Genomic DNA, 22,183 nt, shown 5'->3' on the forward strand with positions numbered 1-22,183 from the left:
TGGGACTAAGGAACGTGCATTTTATTCTTCTATGGATTATTTTTTTAGGAAAGTGCATTTTTGAAAGGACATCCCCAGATAACTCTGATGCCAATGGTCCACAGACCACATTTCAAGGTGTGCTGCTCAAAGGTATCACAGAATGGCAATGGGCAAATTCCAGAAGGGCCCAGCGGGTGTGTTTGGAGATGGCAGTGTGCATGTGGGTAGAGCAGCCAGTAGCATGTGGTTTATTATGAACCTGGACCAGAACAGGCTTATTTTTTATAAAATAATGCAATCTTCCCCACAAGATGCAAACGCTAAGGACAGATGAGGTCTCTGTACTGCTATATGATCACAATAGACAACGGCAATGAAACAAAATGATGTCTGAATTCAAGGGCTTTTGTGAAGATTCTGATTTCTGATCACTTTATAAGTTGATATCAATCCATATTTGATTCCATCTAAGAGAAATACACTTCGGTAATTTTTTTCTTTAAAAGCTAAGTTCCTTTCATTTCAGGGTTACCTTTCCTTGAGTCCAAATGATATAGAAATATAATATTTCCTAACTTCTGAATTAATGTTCCGAAAAAAAAAGAAACATGGACCTTGTAAAGAATCCTATAAAGATAAGAGCTTTATAAGCCAAACACAAAACAGAAGTTGAATGATTTTTTTTTTTTAAAGATTTTATTTATTTATGTGACAGAGAGACAGCCAGCGAGAGAGGGAACACAAGCAGGGGGAGTGGGAGAGGAAGAAGCAGGCTCCCAGCAGAGGAGCCCGNGGAAGAAGCAGGCTCCCAGCAGAGGAGCCCGATGCGGGACTCAATCCTGGCATGCCAGGATCACTCCCTGAGCGGAAGGCAGACGCTTAACGACTGTGCCACCCAGGTGCCCCAGAAGTTGAATGATTCTTGAACTTTGTTTATTGGTTAAAAAAAAAAAGCCATGTTATTGGTTTATAGATTATACATATTTAAAATCATTATAGTAAATGCAATGCCAAATCTATGCCTAACCTCTAATATGCTATCCAATTTTAAACATATGTTAGAAGTATTTACCATCAATTTATCCACCAAATAAAAACACATCTTTCTTTTTCTTCAAAGGTTCTGGTTAGATTCTGGCAGGACTTCTCGTTGAGAAATACAACTCATTAATTTATTGAATTCAAACTAACATCACCCCTTAGCTTTCCCAGCACATTCAGACTACCGAAGTGTTTTTTATACATGATCATTGTTCTATGGACCCACCTCGAGGACATTTTAGAATTACTATTCTCACTGTAATCAAAACACTTTTTTTCATATGTTGATCCATCCAGTCTATTATGCTATTACTCTTAGAACAAACTACAAAAAGTTTATAGCTAATAGCCAAAGACTAAAGCTTACTAAAATATAGGACCCTTCATCTGAATATTACCAGGCCAAGGCACTATTGACTGTGCATTTATTTATGTTAACCTAATCAGTTATTGGCTATATTAGCTCGGCTGTTTAGTTATGAAACAAGTAATTTCCCTTAAATAGGTTTGCTAAAATACCACCCAGACTGTAAATATTGGGAAATACTGATTGTCTACCGGCCATGTTTCCAAAGAGTGTCATCTCAATTAAAAAAAAAAAAAAGAACGAAAACAAATCTGTCACAGACCTCCATATTCTCAACTCCCCATACTACTAAATACAAACTTGTGATAGAAGTGTGGCTGTAACTACTGTTGGTCCTTCTCTCTTTACAAAAGACAACAAGACCCATAACATCACCCAATAACCAGGGTCTAAATTCCAAGTACACTTAACATAATAAAATACCTTAAGGCTCAAATTCTTTTACTTCTAGGAAAATGGCCAGCTTTCTTATTCCTATAAGCTAATAAATAGCTTTCTCCGCTTACTTTCACCTTAGACAGACATCTGTGGCAAGAATGAACTTTACAAGTGCCCCTGACCCTTTGCAACTGCAGAGAGCCCCCATAAATCACTAGAACTGCAAGCAGTATGAAGGACCGAGCAGAGTTCAAGGAGCTAAAACACAAGGCAAGTCACTCAGCTTAAAAAAAAAAAAAAAAACTAGCATGTCTTCCCTGGTAATACTGGGGAGAAGAACGAAACTGGGCTGAGCTCAGACTGGTGCACAGCTGGGTGAGCAGATCACTGGCAGGCTATCTGCTCGGCTTGCCCAGAGGTGGGTTCTCGGCAGCCACATTGCTGCTATTTGTCCTGCTCTCTTGTCCCAGAAGAGGACAAAAGCCAAAATAAGCCAATTAGATGCTCACCTCCTTGGGAATTTAGAACTGAAAGTGCAGTCTCCATCCGAACTAGACCCTGGAGGAGAGCGAAACTATTCAGGAGCCAGGCTGCAGCCACTCTCCCTGTGTGCACTGAGTGGCACACAGAGCCACCCTATGGAGTGCCACATGAGCAGGTGCAGAGAGACGGGCTGACAGAGAAGATTCTCTGGGTTCCTGGCAGTTTTCCACTTCCTTGTTCTATGCTACTTACAGGCCTGCTCCATTCTTTGGCTTCTATGTAAGACACACCTATATCCTTACAACAAATGCATTCATTAAGTCATCCATTCATGCTTCAGATGGTTTGTTTCTTACAGCCAGTGTCCAAATTAATGTAAAAGGTAAACAGGGTACTGACCATAAAATATGAGCAAGTTTTTATTTTTTCACCCTTCTGAAGGTATATAAAGGCACAGATTGGTTTTTTATTTTTGCTTTTGTTTTTCTGTGATGCGGGCAAAGAGGGATTCAATTGAGGAAATCACAACGTTATCATGACAACCAGGTACAGCATCTCCTGGACAGGTTGTTTCTTTTTACTAAAATGTTGCTGTACTAGAATGTTTGTGCTTGAAGACTTGCTACAATCACAATTTTAAACTTTCACCAATAATTAACAAAGACTCAAAACCAAATATTCAAAGAATGTTTTCACTACTTCTAGGTGCTGGTGCCCTGCTGTCTCTAACCACAGTTGTCTTGTTTCATACAATGCTTCCTTCCCCCAACCACTAGGGAACAGAGAAACTTGGGTGCAAATTAATCCATTTTTCAATTAATTTTTGAAGCTGGAATAAATAACAAGATTCAATAAAGTAAGCATTCTTCTCACTTAGAGTCTCATTAGATCTTAAATTTTCTATTCATACCAGCATATGAGTTTTTTTCCCTTAGATGAAAGATCCAAGTTGTTTTATTTGTTCTGGTATCAACCAAAGCAAGTTATTCAAGTTTACAGCTCATTTAAATGAACAACTAGAACATTAGCTTTTATAGATACCAAACACCGCACAGAAAAATTAAAGTGTTTCATCATTTTTTAAATCTTTACTCAACCACTAAGAATTAGGTAGACAGTAGGGTGCCTAGGTGGCTCACTCGGTTAAGCATCTGCCTTCGGCTAGCGTCATGATCTCGGGGTCCTGGGATCAAGGCCCACATCATGGGGCTCCCTGCTCAACGGGGAGCCTGCTTCTCCCTCTCCCTCTGTGGGCCCCCCACCTCGTGCTATCTCACACTCACACACACACTCTCTCTCTCTCAAATAAATAAAATCTTAAAAAAAAAAAAAAAAAGAATTAGGTAGTTAGTGAAACTATCCTCAATTTGTATATCATTAAAAAACAGCACCCAGAAATAGTTCTCAATGTACATATTATAGCATATCACACTAAACATGTAGAATACTCATGTAAGTAAAATGGTCTAGGAAAACTCTCATTTTCTTATTTCTTAAGCTTTCTAAAAATGTCATATAACTTATTTTCTTAAAATGGTAATGGGTAAATTTTGAAATTAATGTATAGTTGAGCATTATAGCTGACTTAGGAACTGAAATCACGATTTCCTCTATACAAAAGAAAGAATGAATGAACATGGTGGAATTTAAGTAACGAGAAACTTGTCTACTCACCAGCTTCTCAATTTCTGATTCAAGATTCTGTATGCAGTCAAGTTTCCTCTTGCGACAGCGCTGTGCAGCAATCCTGTTCTTACTTCTTCTTCGAATATCATGGATACAGTCCAGTTGTTCTGGAGTCAGCTTGTGCATTTTCAACAAGGATTGAAAATCATTTCGAGAGAGTGAAATTATTCGTTGTGCATTAAATGGCAGTTTTACCTAGAATGTAAAATAAACATTAGTAATTGTTGCCGTACTATGGAGTTATACTTAAATCTTGGAAGAGGAAGATATACATCTATATTTTCCAGAGAATGTCATTTAGATTTAGAAAAAAACAAAAGACCTCTATTTCCAATTTCTATATAATCCCTTATAAAAAAAGACTGATAATCTTTCTAGACTATTTTAGAGAGTTCAGAAGACAAGAAAATTGAGAAGCATATTTTTTTAGCAAATTAAAAATATTAACACAAATATTCATGTATTTAAAATAAAAAAAGAATTTAAGTTCCTTTACTGGGGTATGTTAATAACCCACAGATATCTTTAAACCTCTTTCTAAAGAGTTTTTAATGTGTTTAACAAAACAAAAAAAAAATCTATTTTATACTTTGATTTACATTACACAGTAATGTAACACTGGTATAATTACACTAGTAATTTCTAAAGCATTTCAGAAAATTAAGTTTTCTGTCAAGAGAATATAGTTTCACATAACTCAATTTAACAATCTGCACATTCCATATTCCATTACAGATATGGTGAGAAAAGACTTATGAATATTTTAAAGTCATTTTCAACATACTTAAATTTGGAAAAAGGAGAAGATAATTTTTTTAAATAAACTGAGAATTTAATTATATTAATTATCAAAAATGCTCATAAAACACTGATCAAGTTTCTCTGGCAACCTACTTAATTTGTCTTTCAAACTTAGAGAAGCTAGTTTTATAAAATGCTTTACAATTTCTTAAATATTTTAAACATTCTCTTCATAGCTCCAACACTGGACTTATAAATGCCATGAACAAATCTACAGCGATATCTCATGCATACATATTACTTCTTAAATTAATCATTAATTATCTCCTTCCAAAGCCAAAGGTGGGGGGTGGGGAAGAACCTCTGTCCCTCTTTTAAATCCATGTCATCCAACAGCTAGAAAACTAAAGAAAATGATAAAGAACCAACAAGACTTTATTATCACTGGAATTATGGTAATGTTTTACAAAAAAGCAGCTATCAAACACAAACATTTGTACACAAAGTACACAGATCATGCTTGGTAAGGTTAATACCATACCAGCTACATGTAACTCATGCCAAATTATTAAGACATTAAATTAATGGCTGAAATGTCTAAGGGAAAATAGGGGAAAAAAATTAATGGCTCTGAAAAACTAAGGCAAAGAAAACTCAGCATAGAAGCCACATTCCTACACCTAGTCACTGCTAAGTCACTCCTAAGTGACTAGTCCAGAGATCCTGTGGCAATGAGTAAGACTGGAATATATGTTGCATTTTTCCAGGAGTTACGATGTAACAATCAGAATCATTTTTTTTTTCCCCTCTTGGGACATGGTATTTGACTTAAACACTTAAACAGCCAATGTGTGAATCCACTCCAGGGCAAATACAAATATACCTGCTTGAAATATATGAACACAGAAGTCCTTCAAACTTCGTCATACTCCTTTGGTACTGATCACATGGTCTATGGGTTTCCTCCCCCCTCCGGAGCCTACTCATGTGTAACAGGAGCTGACACAGAGGGAATCCTGATTAACGGTGGTAAAACAAGGACTTAAAGACACACACATTTTCCCCTCACCTCACATTCTTGTTCTCTGGCTGAACAGGGTTCGCTGTCACCTTCAGTATCGGTCTCAGAGTCATCTCCCAAGCTAATCACACAAGCATATGGGCAAGGTTCCTGTTGGGGTTCTGAAACATACTCATCGTTTCCAATTTCCAAATTGCTTGAACAGGCTTCGGTACTCAGAGTACTAATAAAAGGGCAGTTGACAGAACTCAACGTTGTAAAAGTCCTCTGACCCGGCTCTGGACTCTCACTAATCCTGATACCTAACCAGGGACACTCAGACCGTTTCTGTGAATAAATCTGTTCTGAACCATCTTTGGCCACAGCAGGTGATAACTGCATTTGGCAAGAAGAGTCTGTGCTGCAAATGTCACTCCAGAAGCCTTTTGCGAGGTGTTCTGCCACTTCTCGTTCCACACTACTCCGATCGCTGGAGGCAAGGCTACTATCTTCCCTGGGGCCAGAGTCAGATTTCAAATGTAAATCCTGACTTTCACCAAATGTTTTCTCCTCTCGAACCTCTGTACCTGACAAAGGCTTTTCTGTTAACACTGCTGTGTTTTGCATTCCAGCAAAATTCAAGTCACCATATTGGTCGTATGTGTGTAAAAGAGACAGAGAATAGAGGCCGTGAGGGTCTGTGGAAGAACTGTGGGGGAAAGGAGTCACTTCTGATTTTTCTGACGGGCACTGAGAAGCAGGATCTTTCTTCTTGGTTTCTTCATGTTCTGTTGCTAATTTACTTTCTTCACATTTTGAAATCACCTGCAGATCTGCAGAGTCCTGGACTCTTCCCAGACACTCATTTTCAGATGTCTCATTCGGCTGAACAGAAGCAGCATGAACGTCTTTGACACTGGATTCCACAGTACGGACCCTGTCAGTTCCAAATGCTTTTTGGAATTTTCTGTATTTGGGGCATAAAGATGGCAAAGCCAGAGCAGCATCCTTTTCTAAGCACATGGCTTCACAGGTTTGACTGGCACTGTCTTGCAGAGGAGATGATACTTTTGCATTTGCTTGATACCTATGCAGTTTCCACTGAGGAGTCTGGACATTTTTATTTTCCAAAAACTCCTCCACGTCATCAATTTCTAAATCCCTCTGGTCCAAAAGTGAAAATTTAAGGTCTGGTTTTTGACAGTGTGATGGGATACATTTTTTTCTTAGGCATTCTTGCTGGTCAGCAGTGGAGTCCAAAAACTTAAATTTGAGAAACTGAAAGCAGGATTCCTCAATGTCACGTACACCTAAAAATTCCACACACTTGCACACTTCATCCACATTGTCCTTACTTAAAATCAGTTTGGCAGTGTAGGCAAACTGAATTAAAGGTTCAAATCCTTTAACTGTCACCTGTTAATATATAAAATAAAAACAAATGCATCACTTGAAAGTGGTCTAGTAGATAAATAAAAGTAGAAGAGGAATAGAGAGATGAATAACTTACTTGTGATCATTATAAAAAAGGTCTTTTAATTTGGTAAGTAAAAATATTCTTCTAGAAAATGTAAAGCTAATTAGGAGTCGAAAAACATGCCTAACACACGCCATTCATTAGAACCATACTCTCCACTTGATAGATTCCACTGTTAAAGACACATGAATTACGGTTTTACTCACATGAGATAAAAACATTAAACACTGCCACTATGATATGTGTTGCTACTTTTTAAAAACAAAGGCTAACCTATAGTTGGCCTTTATCATTTTCTTGGTATTACCTTATTCACTGACCTCTGCCACAGAAGTGACAATCTGTTGATTCCCCAAAGATGGGTGACCGGCATAAGCTAAACCGTAAGCTTCATATCCATCACAGAGTAGCCTGCACAGGCCTGTCATAAACAAAGAAGTCCTACATACTTTCTCCAAACTCCTCTTAACAACTGCTATTTTGTGTCCCAAGGCTCAACTCTTCCAGTTGCAGTTACTCACAAAATAAAAGCAAGCTATTCTAATAAGAGAAGTGTAACCAGCACCTCCTGGGCCTGTGAGAGGTCTCTCGGAGGCAGGACATAACAAGGACGGAAACATTTAGGTGCTTGAGCTCCACAACAGGCTGGTGAGAAAGTCATGTGTAAAACCAAGCTCTAGAATTATGACATGAAATCACCTTTTGTTTACCAACACACAGAAACAATCCCAAGAAAGAAGAAAGGGGGAATAGAACTCTTACAGAGCGCCTGCTTTCCATGAGGCAGTGTCTTAGAAAAATGGATGATTTCTAGGACCCTAAACTCATTCAGTTTCCCATCACAGGGAGAGGTCCAAAGGGAGAGAATGTGACATAGTGCGGCCATGACTCTGAGCATGACCTCTCCCAATGTCTACAATCCACTGGTTGTGCCCTGCTTTGGTCATTTTATCAGAAAGTCACATAGGGCCACCGGGGTGGCTCAGTCGATTGAGCGACCAACTCTTGATTTCCGCTCAGGTATCTCGGGATAGTGAGCTCAATCCCCGCCTCGGGCTCCACTCTGGGCATGGAGCCTGCTTAAGACTCTCTTTCTCCCTCTCCCTTTGCTCCTCCCCTATGCACATGCTCTCTCTCAAAAAAAAAAAAAGTAATATAACAGTGGGTCAAGTTCTTCAACTGCTCGATAAACGTTGTTAACTAACATTCAAAACTAACGATTCTACGTGTAAAAATGTCATAACTTCCATGTAAAAAGTTAAAGAAATGAGTTGTTGCAGAACCCGGGAATTGCTCCTCGGCCTCATGACAGGAAGGACACTGTCTTATTTTTAACTTCATAAACCATAAAGAGATTTAATTAGGTTCAATTAAATTAAAATTAGGGTGACTTCCAGAAACATGGACCTCTGTCCCACCTCTTCTGGTAGAGTAATGTTAAGCTCTGCATCGGCCTGGCCTACGATTCTCGAGTGCAGGTAGCTGCTGCATGCCGCCAGCACAGACCGGTGGGCGCGGAACCGCTGGCCCTCCACGAGGATGGTGACGTCACACAGCACGTCCTTCTTCCGCTGGTCGTTGAGGCTGAGCAAGACATTGGTGCTGTGCACTGAAGATTCATAGGCAAAAACCGCGTTCTCACTCAGAGACATTCTGCGTAACAAATGGTGTCGGGAAGTTCAGTGAAAGCATGCTTCTAGTCGTCATCAAACCTGCAAAAAACACATGCACGACTTCACTTGAATAAAGTCTTGTTAAAAGTATTTTTTAAAATGACAGTGTCAATATAACTCAAAATACTCATCACAAAAACAAAAATGAAAACAAAAGCCTCTAGAGAACCTGCACACATTTATTAATTTATTTCATTTAAAATAGGCTCTTTCACAGCCATTTTTAGTTAGTTTTTCTAACTTCAGAAAAAAGGATCTCAGGATGAGGGAGGGAAGAGCTTTTTGAACCAAGGATTTCATAGCTCTCTGAAAGCGAAACATTTCACCCTGAGGAAACACCTCTAATGAGCAAACAGACTGGGTCCGGGAAATTTCTGGGTGGCATCCCAAATCTGTTGCTTCATGATGTTAATGGGCGTGTGAGTAGTTCCTCAGAGGTCACCCTTGGGATGGGACTGGCAGTAGAACAAGTATATGGCATTCCACCATTCTCCATGCTCCCCTCCCCAACACCAACAGCTGGTAGGAGGCCTTGGTGCTTTGTAACAAGGGACACATTCTACATAAGGTAAGGTTCCTCCAACATAAGGAAGAAAATGACTTGAGAAAAAGACTCAAATTTGTCAAGCCAGGTCTTAATGAGTCTTTTTATAGAACAAGTCTTACTTTACACTACAAAATGGAGGCAACAAGTACAACTATTTCATCATTAAGAACATGCTTTACCATACACAGAAACCCTTAGTTTTCTCAAAATGTTCAAACATAAGTTATCAAAAATGTGTTTTAAAATATACCCTATTTTAAATAGTTTTAAATATTATGACATATAATAACCACCATTTTTGATCATATACAAACTACTAGCAAAAAAGGATAGCCACGATATATGTATGTCTACATATTTCAATCATGTACTATTCTTATATATTACTTATAAAACACACAGAGACTGAAAGTAAGAAATTAAAAGAGAAGTTCCAGTATTCTCTTCCAGAGCCCAATGGCCAGTGGTGAGCACCCCCAAGGTGTGTGTGCATGCCCCTCTATGGCATGATGATAAGGCTGAGAAACTCCTCACGGGTATCATCCCTGTCATTCACTTTTGTTCTTCTGAACTAACTCACTGCCTGAAACAAGAAGGTCCTCAAAAGTTCAGTGACTGAATAAACGTTATTGTTTCCTGATTCATTAAACTCCAAACAAAAATGAAAGGAGACCAGAGGACTACTAAAGTTCAGGCACACCAGGCCCAGATCACGGGTGACTTCTGTCTCAAAGACAGGTTGCTTTACTCACAAACACATGAAATACATCTATAAATTCTATCCTACTTATGTGTTTATCTTTGAAGTGTTCAATACAGCTAAAATGTTAAGTTCCTTAGAAGTAGTCAATGAAAATAAAATGTCTCATTATGGGGCTAAACTCTACCCTAGGTTAAGGCTCACAACCTATCATCAGCATACCACAAAAAATCATAGCAACTTCAAAATTCGGTACTAGAACTAACTTAACTTTTGGGTTGTGCCCATTTGAAAGAGTAGTAAATTCCCTTTAACAATTAGTCTTAATATTTCAGTTACCAACACAAGGAATTAATGTTAGGAACAGTAAGGAAGAAACTATCAAAGAGATCATGTACCCTGTGTGTGGTACCACAAAGACCACTGTCCTCCACTTTCTCCAGGACTATGTACCCCTTCCCCAGCCAAGCCAGACTCAACAGCTGGGCTTTGTCCTGCACCCAAGTTCCCAGCCTCTTCATTTTTTTCTGGCATCTGCCTTGCAAACCCTTACAACTAGACTCATCTTACTTTTACATCTCGTCATTCTGCCAAACACCACACAGCCAGGCAAACTATAAAAACACATAGGCTGGTGTCACTATAAACTCACGGTCTCAGCGCTGTTCACCAATTCTTCTGTGTGCCCCGATATCCCATTCTCCACAACAGCCTTCCAAGTAGCCACTTTTCTCCTCAATTAGTGTCTCCCCCAGTAGAAAACCATAACTGGAATCCAATCTCAGAAAATATTACCCCCGCCCACCACCTCCACAGTTCCCTCTCCTATTGAAAACAGTCCCCAATGTCTGCTCCTGACCTCATACCATCCTTGCTTCTCTGGAATCCAGTACTCTGTCTTAACATTGTCTTCTCACATATGTCCAAACTCTCTCTCTATGCGAGCTTCTTCCCATTAGACTTTGCTCATAAACATGCTTAAGTCTCTCGAGAAACTATCCTAAAAACACAGAAAACTAACAGCAAATATCCATAAAGCTATCATTCTGTACCAGGCACTGGCCTGAGGTGCTGACACAGCCTATCTCACCCACTCTTCACTATAGCCCTATGACATGGATGCTCTTATACCATCCCATCCTTATAGATAAGGAAACTGAGGCTCAGTAAGAAGTATCTTGGCTGTGGCCAAAAAACCCGTAAGATGAGGAATGAGGATTGGTACCACGCCCTAACTACTCCATATCTGTCTCCAGCTAGTAGCCACTGAACACACAGTGGAGAAAGTCACTTCAGTACTGTGGGGAGCAGGTATTACTAAAAGGTTGTGCATGAGAACAGGGAAATGGGCCTCCCAGAGAGCCAGGAGCAAATGAACTGGACCTGAACATCAGAAAGGGGACTCTGGACTCTTCAACACTGCAACCTAAAGGTACCCTGGTTCTCAAGGGAACTACAGCAAAAACAGTTTCCATACCTCCACTTTTAGAGCCGCCGTCAGCCCACATACGTGTCCTCACTACTCACCTCGAATTCCAGAAAGAATTTACTCTTGGCTCAGCCCTCCTATTTAGGTAGTTTGGGGTAACAGATCACTTCATAAGTTCATGGCCAGCTTACAGATTTGCTATGAGACACAGATTTGGGTGATACGCCAACCTCAAGCCCCAGCTGCAGCTGAGAGAAGCCAGAGACCCTAACAGTACAACAAACAGCCACTCAAGAGGACCCAAGAAGTGTGTCACTTAAAGTAGACTGAGCATATACACATCCCATGACTGATCTTACTCCCCCCAGCACCCTGGGACTCATCCCGACACCTTCAGCCCCTGTATGCAATCTCTTACCGAGACCTGCTACTTCTGCCTCTAAACACTGAGACCCACTTCTCTCCATCTGCACTGCCACAATTCCAATCCAAGACATCACTGGCTCCTGTCTAGACAAATGCTGCTCAGCCTTTTGTAATGGCTTCTAAGTTCACACATGTACAAATATATTAAATAAAAAGTGAAACTAAGTTTCACATATCAATATTTTATCCTCACTAGCACAAAGTATTCTAATTTCTATTCTGTTCTATTAAAAAAAAAAAATCCAGTTGTGATCTACTCAATTTCAAGGACCACTAATGGACCATCATCTCCTGCGTGGAAAACACAACCCAGTGGCTAACACACAGGGTCTAGAATCACACACTATTTAGGTTCAAATTCCAGCTCTGCCATTACCTAGCTATATGACCTTTGGGCAAGCTGCTTAACCTTGCCAGGTCTTGGTTTCCAGCACCTCACTGGATTGTCATGAGGTTTACATGGACAATGAGGGTAAATGGTTTCACATAGTGCCTGGCCTATAGCAAACAAGTAAGAAATATCAGCTGCTCTTAATAATGATAATAACAAAAGCTTCGTCCCCCTCAAGCCCCTCTAGATGCCCTCCAATTTATTCTCCCACATCAAAGTGATTTCTCCCTTGCCGAAACCCAACCCAACGTGGTCTTACAGATTTCTTATGATCAATTCTAAATCCTTAGCCTATCCTCCAGACCTGCATTAATCCAGCCTTATCTCAAGCTTTTGTCTCTCTCTCTTGCTATTCTCTAGCCTCACCATCCTTTCTTCTTGCCCCAGGGAACCAAGCTCCTCCCGACCTCAGGGCCTTTGAACACACTGTGCCTCCTACTTGCACTTCTCCTACTCCTCAGCTGACTAACTCCTCCCTCATCTTTTAGATCTCAGCTTAAATGTCAAAATCTCGTCTGACTTGTTTTCTGCCATAACTCAAGCACATAACATAACCGTACCTGACTCAATGCAGGAACTTGCTTCCGAATGAATGACTTCACATATTTACTACAAATCCAAAACATAGATCATCTACATTTTCTTCCAAACACAGGGCAAGCAGCTATTCTGGTATATATAGGAACAATGCCACTATGCCAAGCACTCAGAGAAAACTCCTTGGGTAGCTTTCCCAGAGTCAGGAGCAGCAAAAGGGAGCCCACCTCTGGGAGCCAGAAACATATCTGCAAGACAACTGGCCAAAGAAGAAGACTTGACATCTATAAACAAAGCCAGTACAACTGACTTGCATGAACAAAGACACCATGACCTTGGCCTCATCAGTATGGGGTACAACAGAAAGTTAATCTGATAATCAATTTTCCTAATTCTGAAAACCATCCAAGTGGTCAGTAATCCATTTTCACCCAATAACATAATGACTAAAGACTAATACACATCCTTCTAACATCTGTCAGTGACCTAACATTTCTCAAACCTAAAAGGTAAGATACACCACCACCCAAGGAACCTTCCAGATTTAAAATTCTGTTAATTTACTAACACCAAATTTAGATTCCTACATTACACCTGAATTTTTCTATATTCTTGGAAATATATGCTATTGTTATAATTCAAAATAAAGGTTTGCTGACCTCTGTAACTTGCTGATTCATTCAGTAATGCTGATAAAGGATGAACAAGCATTTTAAAGCTTCCTGTACTTCGATTTGGAAATAACTTCTGCTCTCTGCTCAACATATACAATTTAAGTTTTAATAGTTACCATCTGATTTTTTTTTAAAGATTTTATTTATTTATTCGACAGAGATAGAGACAGCCAGCGAGAGAGGGAACACAAGCAGGGGGAGTGGGAGAGGAAGAAGCAGGCTCATAGCGGAGGAGCCTGATGTGGGGCTCGATCCCATAACGCCAGGATCACGCCCTGAGCCGAAGGCAGATGCTTAACCGCTGTGCCACCCAGGCGCCCCACCATCTGATGTTTTTGCTTTCAAACTGATAAAGAAAATAAACAAGATGCTATGGCTTCATCACATTTTCATAACTTAAAGGATAATTTACTTTAAAAAAAAAACTTTCAAAAGCCTAAGGAAAATATCTGATCATGGGCCAAGTACAATGCTTTGTAACAAAAATTCAGAAAGTAACTGTCTGAGGATAAAGTTCCACACATACAAGATCTGGAATTTTGTTTCCCTCAAGTCTCACAGAACTTTGATTTGTTTTCTTTAAATTATCAGTGTAGAAGGGCATACAAAATAATCTAACACCAAGGAATCACTTAAAAGAAAAAAAAACTATCATCCAAACATCCTTTATCTTCACGGAACCATGACATCTTCACTGAACCATGACGAGTGTCCTTTCTACACGTGTATACCTGAGCTACCCAACAGATTTAGTGTCATGAAACACAAAAAGACAGTCCCTACATTCAAGAACATAACCTACAGATGTTCAAAATGAAAATCGTGTCTTGGGGCAAAGGAGAGGACAATGATCATTATAATCAATTTACACATGAATGTGAATATTCCTAAAGGTATTTATTTACAGTAAATCTTCAAACAAAAACTACTTCCTGGTCAATTCTCATTTAACCAGTAATATTCGATTAATGAGAACAATGATTTCCAAAATAGTTCTGTTAGCCAAGGGGGTGTGTGTGTGTGTGTGTGTGTGTGTGTGTATGTGTATGTGTGTGGTTGAGCATATGCTGGACATCAGATACGGCAAAATGGGCAACTGAGCTGGCCTTGATATAAAAGCAATACTCTCCATCTGCAGCCTGGAAGAATTCCTCAGTACTGCCTTCCCCTTCTCTCTAGTGGCCATTTGGAATTTCTACCTTTTCCTCCTTATTGCTTCTGCCCACCACCAACTCCATCACCCTGTCAATTACCTTTGCCTCACTCAGTTTCAGGTCAGGGTCTTCAATGGCTCTGAAGACAGGAAAATTCCTCTTAGCACACCACCATTCTAGGCTCCCTCCTAAGCTTCAAGCTCCCCTGAGCTGGTTTTTGTTACAATTTACCGAAGATACCCAGAGTTTGAGTGTTCTTCTGAAGTTAGGTGCACCTTATCTTCTACTGTTCAAGTAGATGGCAAAGACCCAACAATATTGCGTGTGTACACGCTTAGTTCTTTGTCTTTCCTTTCGGAGCCTTTATGTACACTTATATAAATGCATAAATAAATACAAAAATGTTTGTTTTTAATATCAGGTAGAGATGCCCACAGGAAAGTGTCTTTTTCAAAAGAAGGACTTTTCTTGTTACCATTCCCAATTTTGAAAGAACCTTAACATCAAAAAGTCTGTGGGAATTTAAATCAGAGACAATAATTTAAGTCTACGTTCTTCCCTATATTCTCAGACCTGAATCACCTGCTAGGAAAATCCAGGAAGAATAACTCAGGGACCAAGACTTGCTATTTTCTTTAAGTTTTTGCAGATCTTAAATATCATACTTGTTTAAACATCACATCTGATAATCATATTTTCTAAATCCATTTCCTCTTATGAAAAAATCCTAAGTATGACTAGATGAGGTACATAAATGTAAAGATCAAAAAAGCTGAGTGAAAATAGAAAACAAAACAAAATTTTGAATTAAGTCGAAGACCTTACAGTAGTACCAAAAACAAGGACACAGTTTTTAAAGGACTTGTACGACGACATATGGGGGAAATGACCTGGAAATCTATGTTTAAACTATGTGACTAAAGATACCATGGCTTTTTTAAAATGAGATGTGGGGAATGGAGAAGGTGAGCGAATGACTACAATTTTTGCAGCTCATGGTTTATTCCCTGCTTCCACACAGGGAAAGTTGGGCTTTTTTCCACTTACTCTTCCTCATATTCCACACAGGGAAAGTTGGGCTTTTTTCCACTTACTCTTCCTCATATTAAAAATTATTCATTTAATCATGGATCTTTTATTATATTCACTTGGTCTAATTCCATATCTGAAATGATAAAGCGAAAATTAAACATACAGGGGAGAAGTCTGAATGGTTAGAGAAGTTTGAAGGCCTTATTTACAGATTCACCAACTAAGAGGTCAGAAACAAAAGGTTTTTTACTTCTCATGTCAACAAATCCAACTCTGATAATTCTGGGTAGTACGTCTAAGATAGCTTAGAAGGAAATGAAGGAAGAAAGAAAAGAAGCAACGTAGGAAACCCGAGTTCGAGAACCAAAACAAGAATAACGGATTCCACTATTATACCTTCTTACTGTTAGGAAACAAAGAAGTCTTTTATTTGCTTAACATATTTGGCAGCTACTTGATCCTTAATAGGATTGTTATACCTCAACTGATTTAGATCATGTTATGAAAATATGAACCAGCAACTAGAACTGGCCCACACCAATAAAGCTAATTTACTGAACACATATTTTTTACTGTGCACTTGTCAGTCACTACTTTCTGTATCAACATTGAGGTATGATCTACATAGACCCGCACTATGCAAAGTGTACAATTCAATGAGTTTTGACACTTGCGCATGTGCATGAAACTACCACCAAGATCAAGACATAGAAATTAAAAAAAAAAAAAAGAGAGAAATTTCATCACTTAAAATTCCACATGCCCCTTTCAGGTCTCTCCTTCCCTGTTCCCCTAGCTCCACAGGTAAACAATGATTTGCTTGATGTCACTATAGATTAGCATGCATTTTCTATGATTTTTATATAAATGGAATCACACATTATATCCTCTGCCTTCAGGCTTCTTTCATTCAGCTTAATGACAATCACACTGCATATATCCGACGTTTCTCTAATGCTGAATAATATTCCCTCGTATAGCTATATCCCTATTGGTGTATCCATTTAACTATCGAGGGACTATTCTAACAAAGATGGGCACGACTGCATTGCTTCCAGTCTGGGATTACTGTAATAAAGCTTCTGTGAACGCCCAGAGGGACATACACTTCATTTCTCTTGGGTAAATAAATACCTAGGGGTAGAAGAGCTGAGTGACACAGTAGGTTTATGTTTAACTTTCCAGAAATTGCTGAACAGTTCTCCAAAGCAACTATCATTTTGGACTGCTACCAGCAGTGTATAACAAGTCCAGCTGCTCCACATTCTCAGCAATTCTTGGTATTATCAGTCTTTTTCATCTTAGCTACCCTAATAAATGTACAGTATATCTCACTGTGGTTTTAATTTCCATCTCCTGATGGTCACTGATGTTGAGCATCTTTTTATGTGCTTATTGGCCATTTGTATCTCTTCTTTGGTGAAATTATCTGTTCAATTTTTCTGCTCATGTTTACTGGGCTGTTTTCTTATTTAGTTGTAAAGCCAGTAGAATTTTTATTAGGATTGCAGTGACTCTATATACCAATCTGGGAAGAACCAAAATCTAAACTGAGTCTTCTCATGCACAAACATGGCAAATTTCCCCATTTACTTAGATCTTCTTTCGGCATTATTCTGGTGTTTTTAGAGGTCTTGCACATCTTTCGTTAAATTTATTCCTAACTAGTTTATGTGTTTTTTTGTAGTTACTATAAATGAATTTGTTTGTTGAACTTCATTTTCTGGTTTTCTGCTGCTACAATGTACAACGTAAACATAAAATCAATTTTTTAAATATTAACCTTGAATTCTGCAATCTTACTTACTTCACTTATTAGGTCTTCTAGTTGTTTCGCAGATTCCTTACTTAGGATTCTCTATGTACATAATCATGTCATCTGCAAACAGAGACAGTTTTACTTCTTTCTCATCTTTACGCTTATTTCTTTCTCTTCCCTTATCGCAATGACTGAATAGTGACAGTGGTGAGAGCCGGCATTCTTGCATTATTCCCTTATAAGGTAAGTTTTTGATATTTCACCATTAAATATTATGTTAACTATAGGTTTTCTAAGATGAGCAACTGAAGGACAGAAAAGGAGGTGTAGCATGGGGCGCCTGGGTGGCACAGCGGTTAAGCGTCTGCCTTCAGCTCAGGGCGTGATCCTGGCGTTATGACATCAAGCCCCACATCAGGCTCCTCTGCTATGAGCCTGCTTCTTCCTCTCTCACTCCCGCTGCTCGTGTTCCCTCTCTCGCTGGCTGTCTCTATCTCTGTGAATAAATAAATAAAATCTTTAAAAAAAAGGAAAAAAAAAAAAAGAAAAGGAGGTGTAGTAGCTACTACCCCAGTTAACTCAGGGTTCATTCAAGAAACTCAAAGGGAAAAAAAGCAAAGAGTGAAAATCCTCCGAAAGAGTGAAAGTCCCAAACTCACTCAGCCTCCTCCAAGGGCACCCTTCATTACTACACCACTTTCTAAGTATTCACCCAAGACATGCTAGAATCCCATAATCAGGGGCTGTAGATAAGAAGGACATAGAGCAGTTACCAGAGAGCACACCCAAGACTGAAAGACTCTTGTCAGAACCACACAAACAGAGCGCCTATCTGCTCTAGAGATCACTAGGGTAGATAGCACAGAAGAGCATTTTATAGCTTGATGACAAACCCTGACAGCTGAGCAAGATACTTTACATCTCTCTGACATTTCCTTTATTTTTTGGTAAAGTAGAGACAAGAATATTACTCTGTTGGGAGGATCGAATGAAATAACACACATGACGTTTTTAGAACAGCGCCTGGCACATAATGAGTGCTCAATAATTGTTAGCTATTATTTGAATCTGACGCTAGAAAGGTTTCTTGAGTGGCATAAGGCAACACTGAAACTCTAAAGAAGTGTAACAGCACACTACCTAGCTTTCCAGGGCCCAATACTGACACAGGTGTAGTAATATGGATTACTGGTTTTCAACTTTCATTGGTTTTCAACTTTCAGAATAGACAAATAAGGAAGACTTAATTACAATTATAAAATGGGATATAGACATTATTAATCTTGACAAAATGAAAGTAAAATGAACAGACTGGGAGATGGAATCAGAGAGAACTGAAAGGAAAACTAGTATTTCTATATGACTTATAATGTTGAGTCAAAAGATACTTCAAAAAAAAAAGGTACTTCCTTGGATTAGTGAGACCAAATTAAAAAATAAAACAAATTTTGGGGTTGTAGAGGTGACCAAGAACAGAAATGAAATAACAGATTATAAATACAGGTGGGGTGATGGTGGAAGCTGCAAAATCAATATCCATAGTAAAAGGAAGTCAACAGATAATGTCTTAGGTTCATATAAGTAAAATGAGGTCTAAACATCTTAGAGATACACAGGTAACTATCAAAAAAATTAAATAGCAGAAATGGGTAAAGATGAATATTATCTACGAAACGGAATTAGTTAGGGGTGGGGTACAACAGATGGGGTTGCTTCATGATAAATCTGTATTTTTTTTTGAGATTTTATTTATTTATTTGACAGAGAGAGTGAGAGAGCACAAGCAGGGGGAACAGCAGAGGGAGAGGGAGAAGCAGGCTCCCCGCCGAGCAGGGAGCCCGATGTGGGGCTTGACCTGAGCTGAAGGCAGACGCTTAACCATCTGAGCCACCCAGGCACCCCTCTTTCTGTATTTTTTAAACCAAAAATATGTATCACTTTAACTAAGAACATAAAAAATATTTAAATAGTAAACAAAAATATTAAAACTTAGTTAAGTCTAAATAGTTGATAACTTGGTTGTGAGCCTTAAATTTTTTGAAGATTTTCCAAATAGAAAAGAAATTTGATAAAGAGGAAAATCAACCTTTAACCAACATTTTACATTATTTTGACAAAACTAGGGGATGGGAGGGTAAAGAAATATAGTAAGATTTCTTATTTGGGAACAATGTTATACATATGGTTTAATATTTTATACTGACAGCGATACCAACTGAAATAGATTCTTTAAAAAATTGAGGGTATCTTCTAAAGAAACGAACTGTTGAACTGCCAAACCACTAGAGCCTCACAAAATCTGATGAAATTTATTTTATTTCCACCAAGAAAACTACTCACATAATAAAATTTTGCATTTGCTTTTGGTAGAATTGATAAATGAAACCATGGGCCAATGCTTTGAGAAGATCAGTAAAATTGACAAATTTTTGCAAAGTCTCATCAAGAAAAAAAAAAACGAATACACAGCATTTCCATTATCACACAAAACATACTATAATGGCTCTTCTCCCAATACCCTTCCATTTCAATAAAATTCTCTGCTCCCCTTCACAAAACTCCCCAAAGGAGCCACTTACATCCACACTATTTTCACTTCCCTCTATTCCCAATTTCACTTGAGCCCACTAAAACCAGGCCTTTCCCCCTTCATTCCATGGAAACCACTGCTAGATGGCAAATTTTCAGTCTTCTTACACCATATGTCAGCAATATTCAACAGGCTGATCATTCTCTCCCTGAAATCCTTTCTTCACTTGGCTTCCAGGATACCACAATCCTGATTTCCCACCTTGCTGGCAGCCACTTGTCAATTTTGATGGATTATCCTCCTCTTCCAAATCTCTAAATGCAGGCTTCGTCCTCAGATCTCTCATCTTCTTTGCACAAATTTCCTAGGTGAACTCATTCAGACGCAAAGCAAGGATAGGATCACTCATGGACTTACTGTACACTCTCATAATTATATTTGGTCTAAGCTCAACAACTCTCTTGAACTTCATACTCATGTACCCAACTGCATACTCAAATTACTACTTTGTATATCTAACAGGCATCTCACATTTAACACGTCCCCACCTCTAGGTAGGATGTATGTCAAAATATTAACAATGGTTACATCCCAGGTAATTTTGTTTCTGCATTCAAATTCTTAACTATAAATACATGTTACTTTATAATCAGAAAAACAAATGGATAAAGAAGATGTGGTTCACACATAAAATAGAATATTACTCAGCCATCAGAAAAGATGAATATCTACCATTTACATCGACATGGATGGAACTGGAGGGTATTATGCTAAGTGAAATAAGTCAATCAGAGAAAAGACAGTTATCATATGGTTTCACTCATATGTGGGACATAAGGAATAGTGCACAGGACAATAGGGAAGGGAGGGAAAACTGAAGAGGGAAAAATAAGAGAGGGAGAAAAACCATGAGAGACTTTTAACTCTAGGAAACAAACTGAGGGTTGCGGAAAGGGAGGTGGGGGGGGGATCGGGTAACCCAGTGACGGGCAGTAAGGAGGGCACGTGATGTGATGAGCACGGGGTGTTATACATAATACCACTGGAATATTATATCAAAAACTAATGGTGTACTATACGTTGGCTAATTGAATTTAAATTAAAAAAAAGAAAAATGTTAAAATAGACAACTATAAACAATGTGCTTTCATTAAAAATGCAGTTGACATTTATTTCAATTGTCTTGAAGGCTCCCAAAGAGTCAATTCCAAAGAATGCCAAATACTTTTTCCTCCTCTATAATGGATATTTCCTCCAGTCATCAGTGGTACTGGTTTGTCACTACGTGTGAAATTCATGGGCAACTCTACAACACAGTAGCCTCCACTAATACCTTCACAGTAATCGCGAAAGAATAAAGGAAACTGTATAGGACTCTAAAATAAAGGATGATTTAATGTGGAAAAAGAGAACCCTGTTACAGGAAAATAAGAGGGAAGGACCCATCAAGTCAGGTCTAGCTGTTTAAACATGGGCAAATGTGCATCCATTAGACTTCAGTAGGTAGCTCCTGACCTATTTTATCTCACAAAGGCCTTTAAAAGGGATAAAGAGCTAAACAAACATACAGAATTATGAAATGCAAAAGAAACGCCAGTTTAGGTTATTTTAACACTACCAGCAGAACAATATAGGAAAGAACAGCAGTACTAGAAAACAATGAGAGCTCTGCCAGTATTACCAGGTATTCGTGATCTTCTGTGAGCTACATGACTTCATGCTTCACGTTTCCCATAAGAAAAACAACAACACTTACCCTAAGGATCGAATGGTTTGGTGTATTTAACAGCACAGTGTTTGGCACAAGATCATTCATATTTTATCATTATCACTGCCATCATTATTCAAGTGACCAACAGAAAACTGTTTTTTAAAAGGTTCTACAAACCCAAGAATTAAGTTACAAAATGTAGAGACTCCTAAATCTTGAAGAATAAAAATTTAGTAAACCTAAGATCTCAACAAGGTAAAAAGAAAATATTGAAACTGGAAAGTTTGCTCAAGATAATTGCTAGCTGCACAGAACTAAAGCATTTCTAATTAAAAGAATATATTTATCCAGTATGACCCACTTCTGCACGTTTGTTACAGATGCAGAAACTGAAACCCTGAGGGGGTCAGTAACTTAAAGGTTGGAGAGGCCTTCTGCCCCCAAACCCAAATAGTACATTTCAAT

The 22,183-nt window shown here is 38.7% G+C and overlaps 1 protein-coding gene across 1 annotated transcript in view; it reads right to left on the minus strand.

Annotated features, from left to right (window-relative positions):
- Positions 1-8,867, minus strand: part of BACH1 (BTB domain and CNC homolog 1) — a 19,516-nt gene extending 10,649 nt beyond the window's left edge. The window contains 3 exon segments of the mRNA XM_034656433.1: positions 3,926-4,132; positions 5,748-7,094; positions 8,574-8,867. Of these exon segments, the coding sequence (XP_034512324.1) occupies positions 3,926-4,132; positions 5,748-7,094; positions 8,574-8,807 (1,788 nt within the window). The 5' untranslated portion in view covers positions 8,808-8,867.
- Between the last annotated feature and the right edge of the window lie 13,316 nt (positions 8,868-22,183).

Source organism: Ailuropoda melanoleuca, chromosome 1 (genome assembly GCF_002007445.2).
Source record: "Ailuropoda melanoleuca isolate Jingjing chromosome 1, ASM200744v2, whole genome shotgun sequence".
NCBI lineage: Eukaryota > Metazoa > Chordata > Mammalia > Carnivora > Ursidae > Ailuropoda > Ailuropoda melanoleuca.